At 38.9% G+C, this 22,355-nt stretch overlaps 1 protein-coding gene across 1 annotated transcript in view; it reads right to left on the minus strand.

The window, feature by feature from the left end:
* The window catches only part of PARP8 (poly(ADP-ribose) polymerase family member 8), a 1,481,732-nt gene that overhangs the window by 494,029 nt on the left and 965,348 nt on the right, over positions 1–22,355 (minus strand). The window contains exon 16 of the mRNA XM_044077685.1: positions 10,379–10,504. Coding sequence (XP_043933620.1) covers positions 10,379–10,504 — 126 coding nt within the window. The remainder of the gene's footprint in view (positions 1–10,378; positions 10,505–22,355) is intronic.

Below are 22,355 nucleotides of genomic sequence, written 5' to 3' on the forward strand. Positions count from 1 at the left end.
GCGAAAGTTGGAGGTAGAAAAGTTGTGACCTCCTTTGTGGAGGGGGATGATGAAGGCTTTCTTCCAGAGCTGTGGTACGTAGGATTCCTGGATGGAGCAGTTTATTAGGATTAGGATTCTAGCTCTTCCAAGCTGATTTCTTGACAGTCAGAATGCAGAATTCTAACCAGAACTGGGTCAAAATCTTGCAGTGCTTCAGTTGACTGGACCTGAAATACCTCCCTAACTTCCAAAAGTTCTGCAACCAGTATTTGAACTTAATTATCGACTACAGTCACATCACTAGCCTTGGACCTGCTGTTAACTGAACACTGTGGTAATTTCAGCTAATTCCCCGCAGTCTGTGCCAAAACTGCAGACAGAGCATCATCAGTATCAGTAACTCTCATGCCAGTATCACCCCTCAGGCTGTCCTTCTGTGTATATACTTGGACAATCTGGACACCTTTCAATTTACAAATTTTCCGCCAGACTGCCCATCTGGTCTGTGTGGTGTATGCAACCTTAAAACAATAATCAGACTGAGATTTGAAGCAAAAATCTGGGCATTCTGTGAAAATATGTACATTTCAAAGTAATGACTGGAAGTTGTACATGCCGTTAAGAAAGTCTGGATGCTCAATGATAATTTAGTGGGTGGACTTTTCCTGTTGGTATATCCTCAATTTACAATGGGCACGCTAGTTGGGCTGATCAATTAGCGTGCTCGTTTTTGATTGTTAATGGACAATCATTGTACAATATACGTATGTATACATATGGGCAGGGAAAGCTTGGTCACCAGTATGTTTTTTTCTCAAATATTTCTTCAGGTGAAAATGTCTGTCCAGTGGTGAACTAGTCAAATTGCGGATTACTGAATATAAGGTAAGTGGGAGTTGACAGTAATGCTGAAAAAGCCTCCCCTACAGTTCAGTTTTCTGAGTGCTAAGCAGTGATGAGGAGAGTATGGTAGTTCTGCAGCAAATTTAGCTACCTTGTTGTAAGTGGACTCTAGTTTAGAAATAAGTGAGGTCTGTAAATTGGTCAGAATTTGACAGCCGTAGATACGGATTGGTAATAGGTAGGCATGTGACAGATCTGTTTTATCTTTACTTGAGAGAAATTTTTTTGTTTCTATAAAGGATTCCAAGTTTTTGATGGGTTTTCTTAATGTTACTTAGTACATGCAGGTCAAATTTTAGCTGGTCATCAGTAATGACCCCAAGTAGTTTGGTGTGGCTTTCTACTGTGATGGGTGTGTTATTGTGGGAAGTGATGGTGAAGGATGGTTTCAGGTGGGTCATTGTTTTTGGTACAAAGAGTAAGAGTTTGGTCTTCTTTAGATTTAAGATTAGATGGTTTTGGTTGAGCCAGTTTTATAGGTTCATAGGTAGGTACTAGGCTATTGGCCCTAGGGCCTATATAAGCCTAACCAAAAAAGCACACTGGCTTTTGCCACCCAAGAACATTATTTTCCTGTGCCCCTGTTGAGCAGAGCCACAGAGGTGATCCCCTGGGTGAATTTCCTATTTCCCATCCAATCATCAAGATTTTTCTTGAAGAGTGCTAATGAGGAGCTTTGTTTGATATAGATAGGTAGTTTGTTACAGAGTATGGGAAGACTCTCGGACAGGAATCTATCCCTCAAGCATGTTCTGTTTATTGTGGTGACAAGGTTTAGGTTCCTAGAGCATGTAGCTCGGAGGGATTGGGATTTCTTTAAGTGGAGCATGTCCAACAGCTCTGGGTTTGACATAGCTTAGTATGTTAGGCAGAGATCGCCACTGAGTAGGCGATATGCGACAGAGTAAAGCTGGAGTTTTTTGAGACGGTCTGTGTATGGCATCTGTTTGAGGCTGGTAATCCTCTTTGTGAGGTCTTTCTGCTGCCTTTCCAGTTGTTGTAGATGTCTTGTGAGGTACATACCAAAAGGGACGTTGTACTCCATAATGGGCCTAATGAGTGACGAGTAGAGGGAAACAATGACCTCTTTTTTCCTGGATGAGAAACCATTTGTGATGAGGTGTGCCACGTAGAAGGATTTTCTGACTACTGTGGTGATGTGATTATCAAAGGAGAGACTACTGTCCACCTGTGTCCCAAGGTCTCTTATCACACTTTTGGTGTTAAGTAGACTACCACCTATGTGGTAGCTCATGGGTGCAGAGTTTTTACCAAAGGGGATGACAATGCATTTTTTTTGGCAATGAGCTTGAGGCCATGGCTTTGACACCAGGCATCTGTCTCAGTGAGGCCCTTTTGTAGGATGTCCACATCGTTAGGAGTTTCAGTTATGGCTCCTAGTTTGCAGCCATCTTCGAACTTCATTAGCAGAAGACCTTCTGTGTTAGCCTGTACTTTAGAAAAGTAGACACCAAACAGGAAAGGACCCATGACTGAACCCTGTGGTACTCCACTTGTCACTGGTCTGAAGTCGGATTTAGAGACTGCTACTTTCACAGTGTAGGTTCTGTCAGTGAGCTAGTTGGCAACCCATCTTGTGACATAGGGATTTATACCTAGTTTAGTGAGGTTATCTATAATTGCAGAGTTGGGGATGGTGCCAAAAGCCTTGGCGAGATCTAGATATGCTGTGTGAACCACCTTACCCTCGTCTACGGCTTTGATGACTGCTTCAAACAAGTCTGTCAGGTTTAGGAGACACAATCTGCCTTTTACAAACCTGAACTGGGTGGGGTCCAGAGTTTGGAGATTAGCAATGTCTTTGTTTATACGTTCCATGATGATATGTTCCATGGCCTTGCAGACCAGGCTCATTAGGCTAATGGGGTGGTAGTTCCCAGGGTCCGTGGTGGCTCCCCCTTTGTAGAGTGGGATAACCGTCACTGTGCGCCATTCAGTAGGCACAAAGCCTGAGGTGAGGCTATGACTGAACATGGTGCTTAGGTGGGGTGCCAGTTCATTCTGTATTTCATGTAGACCGCAGCCTGGGATGTTGTCAGGTCCCATGGATGCTGTGTTCTTGGCTTTGGAGAGTGTGGTTTTTACCTGTGCAGTTGTGATTACAGGAACTTTGCATTCTTCCGGTATAGAGATGGGCCCTTTAGTGGGTGAGAGGGGGTTAAAGTTAGCACTGAACCTATCTGACAGGATGTTGGCAATATCAGTTGGTTCGGTATATTTAGTGCCATTGTGCTGTAACTCAGAGCAGCTCTGAGTGTTGCCATTGAGATTCTTCTCATAGCTATAAAATGCATTGTGGTTGTCTTTAGAATCAGTGGCGATTTTTGTTTTCGTAACTATCTTTGGAGGATTTTATGAGGGATCTCAGCTTCTTACTGAGGCTGACCAGGGAGTTCCTCCACTCATGGGATTTTACTCTTTTTTGCAACAGTTTCTTTCTTCTGTTGTAGAGATTCTTTATGGCACGGGACCACCAGACTGGCTTCCTTTTTTTGGAGGATAGCATCTTGCTTCTGTTAGGGATAGCACAATCCATGCACTTGTGTAAGTGCTTATAAAGTGCATTTGTGCAGGATCCAGCAGTCGTACCTCTATTGTTCATCTGCATGGGTGTCATGAAGTTTGCCACTTCTGTCTTAAGAAGCGTGAAGTTGGCTTTGAAGAAATGTTTTACAGTGGTTTCCCTAATGGGGGGGGGGGGGGGGATGTGGATGTCTAGGGTGATTAGCTTGTGGTCGGATCTGACCAACGAGGAACTGACCTCTGGTGTGTCACCCATGTTGGTAATGACCAGGTCTAGGATTTGCAGCCCCTGGTGGGGGTGTTGATAAATTGATCCAAGGCACTGGAATTTATGAATTCCCGAAAACATTGAGCAAAAGAGTTGGTACATGAGTAGTTTTCCCAGTTAATGGTGGGGTAGTTTTAACCTAACATTTTCCAGTGTATCAAGAAATGAGGAGTGGGCATCCTGGGGCATGGTGGGGAATCTGTAGCAAGTTACAATTTTGACTGCGGTCTTGCCCAGAGTTAGTTGCACTTGGATAATCTCGGATGCATTATGCTGAGCAACTAGCCTGGAGTTGTGGATATCCTTAATGAATATGGACATGCCTCCACCTTTAGTGTTTTGGTCCAGGTTAGGTGGCCAAACGGTGTGGTATGAATTATAGCCTGGTAATGCAGGGGTGCTCTCTGGAGCCTTGAACCAGGTCTCTGTTACTGCACAGATGTTGATGTTCTTCTCTTAAAGGAGTGCCTTGAGTGAATGTATTTTAAGGTTTAGACTTCTAGCATTGAGTAGCATTACCCTCAGATTTTGCTTGCTTGTACCTGTTACAGTGGTGAATTTACCATTTGAACCATGAATAAAAAAGGCACTATAGGGGTGGCAAGAACCTTAGCCAGTATCCAGAATCCCAAGGGTGACAGATGCAGGCCATCTCTGGCAAAGCATCATGGTCTGTCGATGATGTCATCCCAGGTAGACAAATACTGGATCCCCTTAGAATGACACCAGAAGCTTAGCCAATTGTTGAAGTCAAACATTTTGTCCTTGTACTGTGGTATCATTCTGGATGATGGCAGGATGCTACTCAGGGCTAGGGTCATACCTGCCTGGGCTACAAGATCGGAGAGCTCCTCCACGTCTCTTTTCATGTAGTCCAGGGAGGTATGTCTCAGGTCATTCACACCAACATGGACAATGACACAGTCATATTTGTACTTGTTGTAGAGTAACCTGAGTGCATGCGTTATGTGGCGGATCCTGGCACCCAACAGGTAGCTACAGTAACTCTCTCCTTGTTTAGCCTGGTGAGTGGAACATCAGTGTGCCTGACTATAGAGTCACCTATGACTAGAGTGTTGGATATGTTGTTATGCCTTGTGGGCTGTGGTTGAGTGGCACACTGAGTTTGTGGGCTATGTGTCATTTGGGTTGTGTTGGGGGTGGTGGTTGCTTGCATTTCTGCTTTGGAGGTCTCTGCTGCTTGAGCAGATTTTTATTGAGAGCCTCCATGAATGTAGGTGTGTATTTTGTGTTTCTATGTGTGTGTTTTGGTGGTGTAGGTTTTGAGGGACTATGTGATGAGTGTGGTGTAGTGCAAGTGTTTACCTTCTCCTTTTGACTATCTAGTCCAGTCTTGGGTGAAGAGAGCTTTGCTTTTTTAATAGACAAGAAGGAGTCCTGTGTTGTAGTATGGAGCTCAAGAAGGGTATCAGCAGTGGTGATGACTGGAGTCATCGGCATGCTGCACTAGTCATGAGTGTGGGGTACAGGTAGATAACTGATTAGTAAAATATATTAAACAGCAGTGGTCCTAGAATTGACCCTTGGGGTACTCCCATCTGTAGAGGGAGTTCAGGGGTGATAGCAGAGCTCCATTTGAAAGATTGGAATCAGTTGCTGAGGTAACTAGAGAACCAGGAGATAGTGGTAGAGGATAGGTTTAACTAAGAGAGTTTATCTAAGAAGAGGGGGTGGGATATGGTGTCAAATGCCTTTGAGAGGTCAAGAAAAAGGCAGGATACTAGTTTATTCTGGTCTCCAGCTTGTGAGATTGTGTTTATGAAGGAGATGAGAGCAGTAGAGGTGCTATGACTACGGTGAAAGCCATGTTGGGTGGGGTGATTAGGTTCTCTTGTATGGCGTATTGTAGGATTTGTTTGTGTACATATTTTAACAGGATCTTAGAGAGGTGTGATAGAATTGTTATGGGCCTATAATTGGATAGTTCAGTGGAGTTGCCTTCTTTATGGATTGGAACAGTGTAGAACTTTTTCCATATGGCTGGGAGTTTGGATTCAGTAATAGATTGGATGATGAGAATAGAGCTGGGTAGGGCTAAGGAGTTTGCAGCTAGCTGGAGGTAGAGTGGAGGGAGACCATCTACTGAGGGAGAGCAAGGTTTAAGCTTATTGATCAGAGATTGTATGTATCTGGTGGATACAATTTTTAAACAGAAAGCAGGAGAGGTGTTAGAGGGAATAGGAGGGATGGTGGGTGGGGCAGAGTTAGACTTTGGTTGATTAGTTTACTAATGGATTCTATGAAGTAAGAATTGAATTTAGTAGCAGTTAGGAGGGGAGTGGATGGGTTACCTGGATGAAGGATTTAATTGTATGCCAGAATTTCTTTGGATTATGTAGGTGTGTTTCTGGGGGATTTGAAGAGTAGTTTTTCTTGTCATTGTAAATTGCTTTCTTAGTAAGGTTACGAAGATGTCTATATTGTTGTAATTGGATGGGCAGTTTGGTTTTGGTCTTCAGCTTCCAATTTTTGTCCCTCTGAGCCATTAGGAAGTGAGTGGAGTGAGTTAGCCAAAGGAATATGGCAGATTTTATTCTGACATTGTGTATGGGGGCCAGGGAGTTGAGTATGTTAAGGAATATGTTATTAAATTCTGTGACAGCTTCTTCAAGGGGTAGCTGTCTGAGAAAGATCCATTTGATAGCTTGGAGTTGACTGTTTAGTGCATTAGGGTCAAAGTTTTTTAGTTTATGACATGCTTGGATTTTATGGGGTTTGAGTATGTGTGGGCTAAAACAGAAGACTTTGGCTGGGCAGTGGTCACTGAGGGTGTCGGTAAGGTTTTGGGGAAGTGATATTTATGGGAATGTGATACTAGAATCCAGTCAAGTATAGCTGAATGGGTAGCTGGTTTAGTGGTATAGGTAGGTGTAGTTACTAGTTGGGTGAAACCATGTAAATTAATGGAGGTGGACAGGGATACAGTGGTGAGTGTTAACCAGCTAGTGTTGATATCTCCAATAATTACAGTCTTGTTGTGGAGGTCAGAGGAGAGAGAGGAAAGAATACTTTCCAGTACTGCAATGTTGTCGCCAGGCGGAACGTAGATTGCAGCAATGTTAAGTGAGGTGTGGGGATTAATTTTGCAGTTAGCCAAAAGAAGTTCTGCAGGAGAGTCTGGAGGGGAGGGGGACACTAGAGGGTTTTGTATGAAGTTCTCAGTGTATATGATAGCAACAACTCCTCCTTTTTTTGGTTTAATCGTGTCTTAAGATGTTACAGCTGGAGGGAAGGATCTCTTTATCTGGAATGTGGGGTTTTAGCCAAGTCTCGCTAAGGGCTATGATGTCAGGGGAGTTTTGAGAGATCCAAGAATGGAATTCAGCAGTTTTGTTTACTAAACTTCTCAGGTTGATGGAGTAAAGGGAGATGTGCTTTGGTGAGATATGGCAGAGGGGAGTGGTGGATTGTATAAAGGTACCATCTGAAGCTGAGGGTTGACCTGGGCCAGGGTTGGGGTGTATGTCACTTGCAAGTAGAAGGGAGAGGAGAGTTGGGATTGGTTGAGGCTTAGGGAGATAAAGTAGAAAGTATTTGGGTTTTCCTTTAGGGTGATTCAGTTTAAATATGCTAAGTTTTGTGTTTGGAGGTAAAGTTTTGGATACAGTGGTGAGTGGTGGGGTTAAGAAAGAATGAGAGAGTTGAGGGAAGACTGGTGGTATGACAATGTTATTACATTAAATGCATCTTGATGACTTTTGTGTGTAACAAATAATATATATAAATAGAGAGAGAGATTCTTATATGGTTGTAACTGAAAAGGTTAAATACTCATTTAATTGGAAAGCTTTTGTAGGTGTTAAAGAAAGCATGCACAAATGAGTGAATGGTCTTTTGTGTGAATCACATCTGGTTAAATTTAGTTTTATACAGCATAGATAAATAGATGTGTACAGGAAAATTAATATTTGAGTGAGAAAGTAGTGATTGTGAAGATGAAAAAGATCGTGTTATATCAAATGGCATGTATTTGCAGGTGTTAGGATTACAGTAATGGTCAGGTAAGGTAAGAGATTCAATGCTGTGCATGTTTTTTGTTGTGTATGTTCTGTGTTCTTTTGTCTTGTGAAGTGGTACTGTTAGGGAAAGGAGTTTTAGTAACATAACATCTAGGCTTAGAGTTAGGAATAGAGGTCGGGTTAGGGTTAGGGTTATGATTGGGGTTAGCACATGAATGAGGTCATGCAGAAGAGTGAATCCCCTCTGCACCACCTTACTCCTGTGTGCAAACATGTCTGTGTCCCTAACCCTACACATTAAATTACTAAGAACCCTTTTCCTAACACAGCCACTACCAAAATGGCTATTTTAAGCCTAGCCAGTTTCCCTTTTTGTGCTCAAAACAACTTAACCCATTTGTTTATAGATTGGTCTTACCCATCCCATGGTTGATAATTATATATTACACCTAATGAGAATAACTAGGATTATACCATAGCTAATTTGAGAGGACTCATGCATGGGATAAACATTTAGGAGCTGCATCTATCCATTAGTAGTACAGGGAGCAGTCTTGGAGTACATTTTATGCTTCCCATCCATAGATCTAAGTTGTGCTTGAATATGGACAAAGATGACATTTGTTTTATGTGGATGGGAGGTTTGTTCCATAGCAGAGGGTATCCTTTGTGGGATATACCTGTCCCTCTAAACTGTTCACTTGATGTTTTAGAAGAGGTTTACATCCCCAGACTGAGTATTTTGGATGCCATTTGACTTGCTGATGTTCAGTACATTAATCACTAATGGATTGGAGTATGCCTTGCATGCCTGACACAGGTCACCTCTTAGCAGTTTGTAGGACACTGAGCATAGTGATAGGGCACTGAGTATATCCATGTAGGGTATGTTGTTTAGGCTTTGTTTCCTTTAAGCAAAGTATCTCTGTGGATGTTCTAGATGGTGCATGTGTCTGGACAGATACATGCCAAAAGGGGCATTATATTCAACGATTTGCCTAATGAGGGCTGAGTAAAGGAGGACGATTACATCCCTAGATCTAGACACAAGCATTTGCTTATAATCTGTAAAATATAAAAGGACTTTTTTATAACAATAGACACATGTTGGTCAAAAGTTATGTCACTGACCATATAAGTTCCCAAATCTTGATCAACTGGATTTGTAGCTGAGGTTTACTGATATAAGACTGTTTGTGGGAAAGACATAGTCAATGTTTTATGATTTGCTCCTGCTAGTCATTCAGTGTTTTGTGATTCTCTCAGTTTTGCTCTACCATTTGTGATACTCACTTTTAAGTTTTCAAATTTTCATGACACAATCACACACACACATAATACAAAGATGGATTTCTCTCTCTCTCTGTGTATATATATATATATATATATATATATATATATATATATATACATACACACACACAAAATGTACGTAAAAAAAAAAAATATATATATATATATATATATAAATATATATATATATATATATATATACATATATATATATATATATATATATATATATATATATATATTTATTTTATTTTACATTTGTTGTCCAGGCTAGTCTAGCTGGACACTTGTCCATTTTCAGTAGAGACCCGGGGAGAAAAGCTCCACTACAATTACAACTAGAAAAACAAGATTTCTACATAACAGCATAGTACTAATATAGTTTACAATTTTATACAAGCTATAATTCCAAATATCTGAGGTAGAGTCATGTTTATACAGTAGAGAGCATGCTAAGCAAGTTTAAGCTCTGTTGCAGATTCAAGGAAGGCAATGTTAGTAGCAAGTTTAGTAAGCTGAAAAATCACATAAACTCAGAGGTTAATAGGAGAGAAAAAGACAGTTATAAGAAAAACTAGACATAAAATATGAAGGAGGAGAGTTTAGTCAGGATTTATACAAGGGCATAGCCAGTGAGTCGGAATATATTCTTTAAGTTGCTTTTTGAAGAGAGATGTAGAGGAGAGAGATGAGAGTTCTACACTCATGTTATAACAGGTTGTATTTTATGATACATTTCAACCATTGTAAGACTGACCAGGTTTTACTGATGGACTACACGTGATAAGAAATGCACTGGTGTGACTAATAGTGTCAGTTAAGAAGGAAATGAAGATGGGGTGAGATAGTGCTAGGTTCATATAGCTCAACTGCCCGTGAACACTGACAGCAGGCATGCAAGAGACGCATGTTACTCTGCACTAAGAAGAAGCAGGTTCTGCTGCAAGAAAAGAGAATGACCAATAACTAACAAAAAAAAGGTAGGGGAGAGCTGGAACCTCAACTGCAAGGATCCATCTCAAATTAAAATGAATACTTATTTGGCTATGTTTCATTTCTTATTGCAAGAAGAGACTTAATTCAAAATCTGAAAGCACCCTATCAGTCACTTGACAAACTCCAGGTCTCTTGGAAGGCTTATCTTTATGTTTCTACAGTTCACAGTAGTATATGTAATCCTACATTTCAGTCTCTATTATGCAAATGTATTTGTACATGAAAGAACTGCATTTTCACACATATCAATGTTTTTTGGCTGACAAAATCTTTGACTTCAGACTGATATGCTCTCTGTTCTCTCCCATCTTTATCATTATGCAAGCAAGCTATTTCTCACATCTTTATCAGTATGCAAGTAAGCTAACTGTACATTCAGAGCATGGCAATGAAGTAAAACGTTTGTATTTACCCGAGGATTAAAGGCCAGTGCTTGAGAATCACTGGGATCCACAACAGAAGGATATGGCTCAAAAATTACAACTTTTCTGGGCGACATCAATGCAGATCTGCACATTGAAACTAACAGATCGACCACCTAAGATAAAAGAAACAGAAATGTACACATCTAAATAAAGTAAAATAAGTGTAGTTTTAAACATTTTTCTACATTGTTCACAAACACAATGAATATGTTGAAATTAACAATATATGTTAGCATGTGTGACTGCCTCTGTTTCTCATTTATAACACAATAAGTACATGCATGGATAGTTTCCTATTGCCAAGTTTCTTGCTGTAAATGGCAGGGAGTATTTTTTGTCACTGATAAGTATGGGTAAAACTCTGGGTGCTGTTCTAACTGTGGAACAGCAGCGGTCGTTTATCATGTAGACTGGTACGATTTACCTTAAGGTTATTATGGGTCTGATTCTAAAGTTTAGAAGTGCATCTTTTTTATCAGCAACAGGAGTGATTATTGCAGTCATGATTAAATATCTACATTATTTGAATTTTATTTTAAATTTTATTTAGTTTAGAGCTTTGCACATCTCAGTCTGTATAAAACTTATTATTATATCTGTAAAATACAGTGCAGACATTAGTATTAATAATGACACATATACAATATAAGGCAAAACATTACTAAAGTCAATAATGAAAGAACATTAAGCAGCATATTACATTATAAAATATCCAGTATGGTAGTCAGCTCTATGGTGCAGTGATTTATCCTGCTTCTTGTTTATACACCTAAAAACATTTCAGTTCTTCATATATATATACATATACATACATACATATATATATATATATATATATATATATATATATATATATATGGGTCTATGGTTCTTGATTAAAATTTCACTATCTCGAATAAGAAACATTGAGACCCATTAAAGCGAAACTGCACTACATCAAAAGTGCAATTTCGCAAAATCCGATTCTCTGAACCGAAAAAAACAACAAAAAAAATACTTTAAACTGTATTTTGCAGGTGGGTAAGCCCCACTGCACCCCCAATGCGGGGGGCTGCACCCCATCAGCCCCATACTTAAATATATTAACACTGAGATTGCATTACAGTGGGGAAAAGGATATATTTCCTTATCCCCACTGTAATGCGCTTCGGAGAACCAGCTTTAGTGAAACTGCACTTTCGATTTAGTGCACGTTCGCTTAAATGGGTTCAATCTTCTGGCTGTCGAGAAAGTGTCTTTTCAACAATCACAAGTAGACCCATATGTATAGGTATATATATATATATATATATATATATATATATATATATATATATATATATATATATATTAGATATAAACATATACAGATATAAAAAAAATACCTTCATGAAAAATGGACTTGCCAGTGTAATTATCCCCTGTAAACACTCCCCTATAACCTTCTACTTCTCTTCTCTCTTCCTTCCCTTCAATAAACAAACTTACTACTTTATCTTCTCCTCTTGGTACATCACTGTACAAACATAACTAGTAAAATATTTCAGCTATGTAACTATTGCACTATTATGTATATAATATGTAATTATGAATGTATCCCTCTGATGAATGTATTTCTATATATTTCATTTGCCACAGTTTAATGTATGACACTGTAATGCAATAATGTGTGGTACTGATGAATGTCATGTGTGGCACTGTAATGCAGTAATCTGTGGTACTGATGAATGTATTTCTATATGTATTCAATATGTACAATTTTTATTTTCTGTCGGGCCTCTGCTGAAAATGGGCATTTGTAGCCCAGTCGGACAAACCCGGCCAACAAATATATATATATATATATATATATATATATATATATATATATATATATATGTGTGTGTGTATAGACAGATAACTCTAGATAGATAGATAACTACTGACAGCTAAATCTAGAGAGATATATATTTACATATCTGTCTATATTTATATTTATCTATCTATATATATATATATGTGTGTGTGTGTGTGTGTGTGTGTGTGTGTGCGCGCATATGTGTGTATGCATTATATCATCCATCTGTCCATGCTCACAACTTACATCCAACTCCAATAGTGACCCTATGATCAGCTGCCACCAACCTTACAATAGCAAGTATAGAACAGAAGTAGACTAATGAATCCTCTGTATTACTCACCCACAGAATGTACACCCATGACAAATTAGTCACCAGTCAGCCAACCACATGTCTTTGGGAGGTAGGAGGAAACCAAAGTACTTGCAGCAAACCATGAAATCACAGGGATAACATGCAGACTTTACACAGACGGTAGCTCAGCTAAGAATCAAGCAGGAGAACCTCCAGTGCTAGTGGCATCTCGAAATATTGACAGAGATGTGTACATGCAAGCATCCTACACATGGATAGGGATGCGGTAACCCTAAAGCTTCACAGTATTACAGATCTGATACCGTCTCACAGCTCATTTCTTAGCTATTTTGGAAAGATTCACCAATAGGTGTTATGATAGTTACAGTTCCTAGGCTCCAAAGGACTGAAGGTGTGAAACAGAATACATGTTGATGGTCCTGAATTAGAAGCTATTCACAGCAGGGAAAAATCATCCCTCTACCTATGCATACTGATTCAGGCATAGCATCTACACTGAAATAAAGATATATTTCATGCTAATAGGTCACACTTATGGCAAAAAGTAGTAAACTCAGTTAATTATAAAGTTGCACCCATGTCTTAAAGCTTCTGTCTCTCAAGTCACCAAGGTCAGTCTTATTTAAACTGCAATGATTGTTAATAAAGAAACAATAAGAATGAAACAAAAGTATGGTATCTTTAAGAAGCCGTGGGAGAGATTTTTTGGCAGAAAAAGATCATGTAATTTTTAAGTTTTAAATATGGATGGATATGGTTCTCTGATGAAGTCTTGACTGTATAAGACAAAAGTGCTTATTAGATAGTATGTGGTTTTATATTGCTGCAGTCTTTGTGGTCCTAGGTTCCATACCTTTGTCTTTATTGTTTCTTAGTTTGCTGAGTTGTTTTGGGGTATGGCAATGATTGTTAATGTCAGAGTAAGACATGTCTCATTCTTCTGCAAAATAGACCCAAGAGAAATGAGTGGGTTCAACCCTTAAATTTTTCCCCCTTCACAAGCTGGCTCTCCCAGTGCTAAGACTGCTAATCTGTTTCAGGTAACCTGGGGTGGATTTACTTCTAAAAACTGAAGTGCACAATTCTCGAAAGGGTAATGACTGATCCCAAAAGATCTAAAGCTAAAACAGTGAAAAAAATATAAAACACTTACATTTCTTTAATGGGGGAAAGCCCCCCCCTGCACCCCTCAAAACCCTACTAATTATATATCTCAAGTCCAACATCACTCTCCAGTGGGGAAAGGGCAATTTCCCTGATCTCCGCTGTGCACAATCCTGCTTGGACTTAACACTAGCAGAAGCCATCAAATACGTTTCAATCATTTCTGCTGGTGTTGAACACATTCAAGCTTATGAATGCTTCATTATATGGAGGATTTCCCCTGGGGCATAGTCAGGGCTCAATCAATCTATGCCATGCAGGAGATGGACTCCCCTTACTTTTATAAGCATAAAAATTAAGCAAATTAACTTGACATATGACCTTATAAATAGGGTTACTATCACTTTCTTGGTATGAAATTGCTCATATCACAGTTGCTTGAGCATTACTTCCCAGAATACCACTTGCAGAATGGAGTCACCAGCTTAATACTGTTACTGCAGTAAGCATCGATAGTCTCTGTACCCCGAATGGGTGAGCCATTGTCATCAACTCACTCCTATCCTGCATGAGTCAGTCCCTGCAGTGCCTGTGCTACCTGTCAAACATGGGTTGTCTGGGGGTTTATTACTCTGTGCCATGTTGCTGGGTTGTGCCCCAAAAACGTGTGCCCTTAGGCTGTCAGATGCAATCAGTTTATGTTAGAAATGATGTTATGACACCTTGAGTAATCTTGGAGAATTCTATAAAAAAATTAACTGTTTGCTTCTGCAGTGCTCTAAAACTGGGCTGTGCTAATAATATCACTTACCTCACAGTAAGACGTTGTCCTGTTCGATTCTCAGCTAAAGAGTCTTCTGTGTGGAGACATGCATGAATGGGCGTACTTTCGTTGAAGGCTGTGCATCAGGGCTGGCAACTCTGTACGTAAAATAATGTGTGGTACTGATGAATGTCATGTGTGGCACTGTAATGCAGTAATCTGTGGTACTGATGAATGTATTTCTATATGTATTCAATATGTACAATTTTTATTTTCTGTCGGGCCTCTGCTGAAAACAGGCATTTGTAGCCCAGTCGGACAAACCCGGCCAACAAATATAAAATAAATAAATAATAATAAAATATATATATATATATATATATATATATATATATATATATATATATATATATATATATATATATGTGTGTGTGTGTGTGTGTGTGTGTATAGACAGATAACTCTAGATAGATAGATAACTACAGACAGCTAAATCTAGAGAGATATATATTTACATATCTGTCTATATTTATATTTATCTATCTATCTATATATATATATATATATATATATATATGTGTGTGTGTGTGTGTGTGTGTGTGTGCGTGCGCGCGCGCGCATATGTGTGTATGCATTATATCATCCATCTGTCCATGCTCACAACTTACATCCAACTCCAATAGTGACCCTATGATCAGCTGCCACCAACCTTACAATAGCAAGTATAGAACAGAAGTAGACTAATGAATCCTCTGTATTACTCACCCACAGAATGTACACCCATGACAAATTAGTCACCAGTCAGCCAACCACATGTCTTTGGGAGGTAGGAGGAAACCAAAGTACTTGCAGCAAACCATGAAATCACAGGGATAACATGCAGACTTTACACAGAAGGTAACTCAGCTAAGAATCAAGCAGGAGAACCTCCAGTGCTAGTGGCATCTCGAAATATTGACAGAGATGTGTACATGCAAGCATCCTACACATGGATAGGGATGCGGTAACCCTAAAGCTTCACAGTATTACAGATCTGATACCGTCTCACAGCTCATTTCTTAGCTATTTTGGAAAGATTCACCAATAGGTGTTATGATAGTTACAGTTCCTAGGCTCCAAAGGACTGAAGGTGTGAAACAGAATACATGTTGATGGTCCTGAATTAGAAGCTATTCACAGCAGGGAAAAATCATCCCTCTACCTATGCATACTGATTCAGGCATAGCATCTACACTGAAATAAAGATATATTTCATGCTAATAGGTCACACTTATGGCAAAAAGTAGTAAACTCAGTTAATTATAAAGTTGCACCCATGTCTTAAAGCTTCTGTCTCTCAAGTCACCAAAGTCAGTCTTATTTAAACTGCAATGATTGTTAATAAAGAAACAATAAGAATGAAACAAAGGTATGGTATCTTTAAGAAGCCGTGGGAGAGATTTTTTGGCAGAAAAAGATCATGTCATTTTTAAGTTTTAAATATGGATGGATATGGTTCTCTGATGAAGTCTTGACTGTATAAGACAAAAGTGCTTATTAGATAGTATGTGGTTTTATATTGCTGCAGTCTTTGTGGTCCTAGGTTCCATACCTTTGTCTTTATTGTTTCTTAGTTTGCTGAGTTGTTTTCGGGTATGGCAATGATTGTTAATGTCAGAGTAAGACGTCTCATTCTTCTGCAAAATAGAGAAGCTAACAGCTCCTCTCTAACCCCAAGAGAAATGAGTGGGTTCAACTCTTACATTTTTCCCCCTTCACAAGCTGGCTCCCCCAGTGCTAAGACTGCTAATCTGTTTCAGGTAACCTGGGGTGGATTTACTTCTAAAAACTGAAGTGCACAATTCTCAAAAGGGTAATGACTGATCCCAAAAGATCTAAAGCTAAAACAGTGAAAAAAATATAAAACACTTACATTTCTTTAATGGGGGAAAGCCCCCCCTGCACCCCTCAAAACCCTACTAATTATATATCTCAAGTCCAACATCACTCTCCAGTGGGGAAAGGGCAATTTCCCTGATCTCCACTGTGCACAATCTTGCATGGACTTAACACTAGCAGAAGCCATCAAATACATTTCAATCATTTCTGCTGGTGTTAAACACATTCAAGCTTATGAATGCTTCATTATATGGAGGATTTCCCCTGGGGCATAGTCAGGGCTCAATCAATCTATGCCATGCAGGAGATGGACTCCCCTTACTTTTATAAGCATAAAAATTAAGCAAATTAACTTGACATATGACCTTATAAATAGGGTTACTATCACTTTCTTGGTATGAAATTGCTCATATCACAGTTGCTTGAGCATTACTTCCCAGAATACCACTTGCAGAATGGAGTCACCAGCTTAATACTGTTACTGCAGTAAGCATTGGTAGTCTCTGTACCCCGAATGGGTGAGCCATTGTCATCAACTCACTCCTGTCCTGCATGAGTCAGTCCCTGCAGTGCCTGTGCTACCTTTCAAACATGGGTTGTCTGGGGGTTTATTACTCTGTGCCATGTTGCTGGGTTGTGCCCCAAAAACGTGTGCCCTTAGGCTGTCAGATGCAATCAGTTTATGTTAGAAATGATGTTATGACACCTTGAGTAATCTTGGAGAATTCTATAAAAAAAATTAACTGTTTGCTTCTGCAGTGCCCTAAAACTGGGCTGTGCTAATAATATCACTTACCTCACAGTAAGACGTTGTCCTGTTTGATTCTCAGCTAAAGAGTCTTCTGTGTGGAGACATGTGTGAATGGGCGTACTTTCGTTGAAGGCTGTGCATCAGGGCTGGCAACTCTGTACGTAAAAATCTACTGCCAATCATTAGTGGACTGGAGTACTGCTGTGGCGACCCCTAACCTGGAAAAGCTGAAAGATACAACAACAACAACAACAACACAGTTTTCTCTTGCCATGATTGTAATACGTCATTGAATGACCTGTCATTGCATGCTTTATTCACCTTTGTATTCAGCGAACACAGCCTGCAGCTATACTGTCAAGCAATTTAGTATGGAGTGTGAGGATTAATCTTCTATATATGATCATTTGAAGTTTGAATCACACCTGACCAAATCTGTCCTACAATGCTGTGCTGACTAATTCTGAGCTACAGTCTTCAGTACTTAACCACTAATCCTGTGTGTGTCGTGTGGTGAACTTTTTTATCTATAGGACAATGAGACAGATATCTGGGGAAAGTCTAGCGCAATGTCTTGAACATTTTATGTTGTTCTGTCTTTGTGCACTAGATTACACTATATCCCCCTTTTGGCATTTTCCAGGGAGTGTGGAACACACTGAATACTGTTCTCACTCATTTTGGATGCTCCTTTTCAAGGAGTGAGCTGCCATGTCTCTTCACGATTTCTTGTAGCTTCAACAGCCTGGCTAAACCTTTAAGCTGTATGAGCCAAGGAAAAATTTAATTTATTTATTTATTTACTGGTATTTGATTACCAGGACAGTCCGACTAGGTAGAAGCCCATTTTCAGTGGAGGCCTGAGGAGAAAAGCTCCAAATTAGTACAAAACATTTTAAGAACAATAATTTTACAATCTTCAAAAATAAAACAAAAACATCTGCAGTTTATAATTAGACATGATATAAAAACATTGGTTAAAATTGATACAAGTAATATTACAAACATTTAATATTTAGAGAAATTTTAGAGAATTTGTAAAGAAATTAAAGCTAAGTTAGTTTTTTACAAACAGAAACTGCAATATGAAGTGAAGGAAAAAACAGGGCTTATGGCATATTTAGAGAGAAAGTCAGGGAAGAGAATTTGACAAGTAAGGAAGTAAGTGAGGAAGGGAGAGTAGGAAGGTATAAGGAATGAAAATGTACTTGTTCACATTTAGGGATATACTTTATCCTAATTTTGAGCAAAAGCAGAGCGAGATTTTAGCTGGGAGGTCTTTCAGAGTGTTTTTTTAAAGACGGGAGGGAGGGTATTGACTTGATGGATACAGGTAAGTAGTTCCAGGCCTTAACAACAGTGTACGAGTATAAACAATGCCCAGCAGATTTCATAGGTTTGTACACAAAAAGGAGTTTTTGGTCACTGGATTTCAATGACCGAATGGGAACATAATTGTGTAGAATGTGACAGACACTGGATAATTTTATAGGTTGTAAGAAGCTGTGTATATGTTAGTTGATGGAGTAATCCTAACCAATTTAGGCATTTTAGTGCTATACAGTGATGGGTTCTGAAAGGGTTATTTGCTGCAAATTTAGCAACTTTGTTATAGCACTGTTCAAGTTCTAATTTTTGTGCAGCCTGGAGGTTAGTAAGGATGGGAGTGCTATAAAGAAGAGTTGGGAGGAGATAAGTAGTGGCAAGTGTAGTTTTAGTTGTGTTGTTTTGCCTTTGTAAAGCATTCATATTTTTTGATCAGTTTTTCTAATAAAATTTTGTATATGCAGGTGAAATGTAAGATTATCATCTGCTATCACTCTTAATAATTTGCTACGAGAAGTGACTTCTATGATCGTACCATCAACAGAAAGGACTTTACATTTTTTTTTTCATGAATGAGGAAACAATAAGTAGTTTGTTCTCTTTTGAGTTAAGCACGAGTTGTGAGTTACGAAGTCATGTTTCATTGGCTGTTAAAGCTTCTTGAGTAATTTTTTGCAGGTGCACAATGTTATTAGATATGCAAATGAGAGTGGAATCATCTGCTTATTGTATTATTATGGTCTGTTGTGTAGATGTGTAGAGGGTGTTGGTGAAAGTATTAAAGAGGTGAGAACCAAGGACACAGCCTTGTGGTACACTAGTGGTGACTGGGAGGCATACCTCTCAACCTCTTAGCCCACAAAATCTGGACAACGCCAGACATAATGGGGTAACAAATGCCCAAAAATAGAGACACATTTTAAATGTTGCTCTTATAAACTTGGAAAGTTGATAGAATAAAAGATTTGTGTTAGCATCTATTTTTCTGAAGGATATGATGTCTGAAACTTAAATGCATGAGTCATTAATTATTGACTATAATTCTTAGATAATCCCAATGATTTGTCAAAAAAACTCAACTTTTATGAGGAACAGACCAAAAAATATGAGAAAAAAATCTGGACATTCTGAAAAAATCTGTACAGTTGAGAGGTATTTTGGGAGGTAAGGAAAGAGCATGGAGTGACATTTTACTGACATGATACCTATTGGACAGTAAGCTTTTGAACCACAGAAGGGTGGGCTGAGACAGACCGAATGAGGATATTTGAAGTAGAAGTTTGATGTGACAAACTGTGTCAAAAGCTTTAAACAAGTCCAGAAATAAGGAAGAGACTAGTTTCTGTTAGGTTAGAAGGGCTGTGTTAGTACTATGGGAAGGACGGATGCCAAGTTGTGTAGTGGATAGGAGTTCTTCCTTATTTTGGTGAGATACGAGAATACAGTGGACTTTGCATCATCTCTTAGATACGCCAGTTATAGAGTGCCTTGCAACTTATACCCTGTGTAATTACACACTTTGGTTTTGTCAGAACAGAATCTGTAAAACAGATTTGTATCTTAGTCTTTCTCAGCAACCCAAACTACCAGGCATAAATGCTTCTTTACATGGTTAAGAACTTTGTTATGGACATTAACATATTTGTAATGTTAGCTCTAATATCATTTTCTAAAGTAGGTCAATTGCAGATACCCTCTACTGTTAGTTCACATGTACATTTATTGAGCTGTTTTATTAGCTACCTTGCTGTAGATAAAGGGATTCCTAAAGGAATACACAGTTCTAATGTTTCTTTGCAAGCCATTAAAATAACAGTGTCTGTCTTGCTGGTTGCATTTCACATTAAAGCTGAATTTTAATAATAAGTTATCAGAAAGCCTCATTTGTCTCTTCCTCATTTGTACATTGCTTAAACTATTTTTAACCAACATCACCTTAACTCGATATCTTTTTCTCAGGTGTGGGTTTCTTGAAAGAGCAAAATAGCAACTCTATATTTAGCACTCTAGTACTCAAGTATGGCTTTTATAAGCCATCAAACCTACTGAAAGAATTATATTTCTTCAAATGTTTTTTTCAAGCATGTCAAACTGGTATTGACCTTATGAAATAAGTTGTCTTTTTTCACCCTTTTCCACTGAAGCACTTATGAGTTTGTAGCAGATTGAGTGACACCATAATTTTCTGTCCTGCAATGGGTCATCCAACAGGTTGATATACTTAACTGCTAAAGAATGACTCAAAGATAAAGTACTGAAGTATCTAAAACAAGTACAGCAGGAACAGAGTAATAGCAGGATTTAGCTGTAAAACAGATTTATAATGTGAGTATATTAGAGTGCAGCCACCATATGTGGGTTTGCCTTAACTCAGTTATAACCCTAAGGACACTACAGCTATATACCACTGAAGGCACACAACAATAATGCAGGAGATTATGCTATTTAAGATAATTCTCTAGTGGGTTTTGCTTATTTAAGTATACATAATCTATCGTGGAACTGCTTCTTCCCATCCATGTTTGTGATTATAGATAAGCCTACATAAATATATCAATATAGCAGAACTACATTAGTATACTCATAACAGTAGATACTCAAAAATAGGATCACTGCTGCAGGAATTCTTAATATGAATGGTGTGAAGACAGACAAAGAAGGTTGTCATATACAAAGAAGGTTGTCAGTTCTCCAGTCAGATATTTTCCAGTTACTGACATTACTAGTAGTGTGTTGCTATAATCTCGCACTGCATCCATTTAAGAAAACCAAATTAAAAACAGAGCTGGTACACAACAAGCCATGTTCTTCTGGTTGCTTCAAAAATGGCAAACAGAGCAGTAATACTCTGAATGTTATATCTCACTTTATTAAAAACAAGCCTGCTTTTATTTCTAATGAATGTTCAACACTATACACAGACCTCTCAACCATTCCGAATTACTCAGTTTTTACCAAGTTTTGGGGTCCAAAAATGGGGTGCCATGATTCCCGAGTGGCACCCCTTAATTTCCGATTTTTTCAGAGCTTTTTTTTTTAAATCCCCCCTGCCACTTTTCAGCTGATGTCATCGTGTGTGCGATGACGTCAGCTCCATCAGCCTGTCGGAATTGAGCTCAAGGGCTCACGTATTTTGCCCGGGAAGAACGTTTAAATGGCTGCTAAAGTAATGATATGGTTTGGAATTGGAAACATTATGCGAGCGGGAACTTAGGACTGGTTTTTGAATGCTGGCTGGGGTACTGCAGAGCAACCGTGTTGGTTGAATTGGAGCATGGATAGTGGATACTGCAGAGCTTTTTGAGGTATTTGTGAATGGTTACAGTTGCAGAGCTATTCTGAGTTGGACTGCATGAAGTGTGCAGATTTGAGGTATTTGTGAATGGCTGCAGCAGAGGATAGCTTTTGAGGCGCGAGTATATAGCATATACTGTCTGTAGAGCTATTCGGACTGCTTGAAGTGTGTGTGTTTGTGTGTGCACGCGCGTGCTGTTGTTCTAAGCAGATGGCAATTTCCTCCAAGCTTTAGCCACTAAGACTAAGTTATTTGAGTGTAGTATGTATATTAATCTGAAAGCAGCTCTCAGTCACAGTTAAACGCATCTAGTAGCAGTTTGTGACGTGAACGCTACAGAGTTATTGGGCTTACTTTTTGTTAGTGAGTGAGTGTCTACTTTTCTGAAGTCCAGATGTCTTTGTCTACAGTAGAAAGTTGTTGGTTTAGTTTGCAAATGTAGTGCTTGAGCTTTGTATCCACTCCACTTTAGTTGGCATGGCATATGCATTTTCTATAGAACTTTGAAGTTTTTCCCCTTGTCGTTGGAGCTTTTATCCGAGAGCACTTCCCTAAAAGGATCATGGATTTCTTTGTGTTATGTGCATGCAAGAACAGACAATTTAAACAAAGTTTGCAATATTTATAGTGACTAATACACATTAAAGGGCAACTCCTAATGCTACTGTAACTTGAAAAGTAATGTCACATTTTTGTGCAGACCTTTGTAAATCAA

Source organism: Protopterus annectens, chromosome 1.part1 (assembly GCF_019279795.1).
Source record: "Protopterus annectens isolate FY-2018-M chromosome 1.part1, PAN1.0, whole genome shotgun sequence".
Lineage (NCBI taxonomy): Eukaryota > Metazoa > Chordata > Ceratodontiformes > Protopteridae > Protopterus > Protopterus annectens.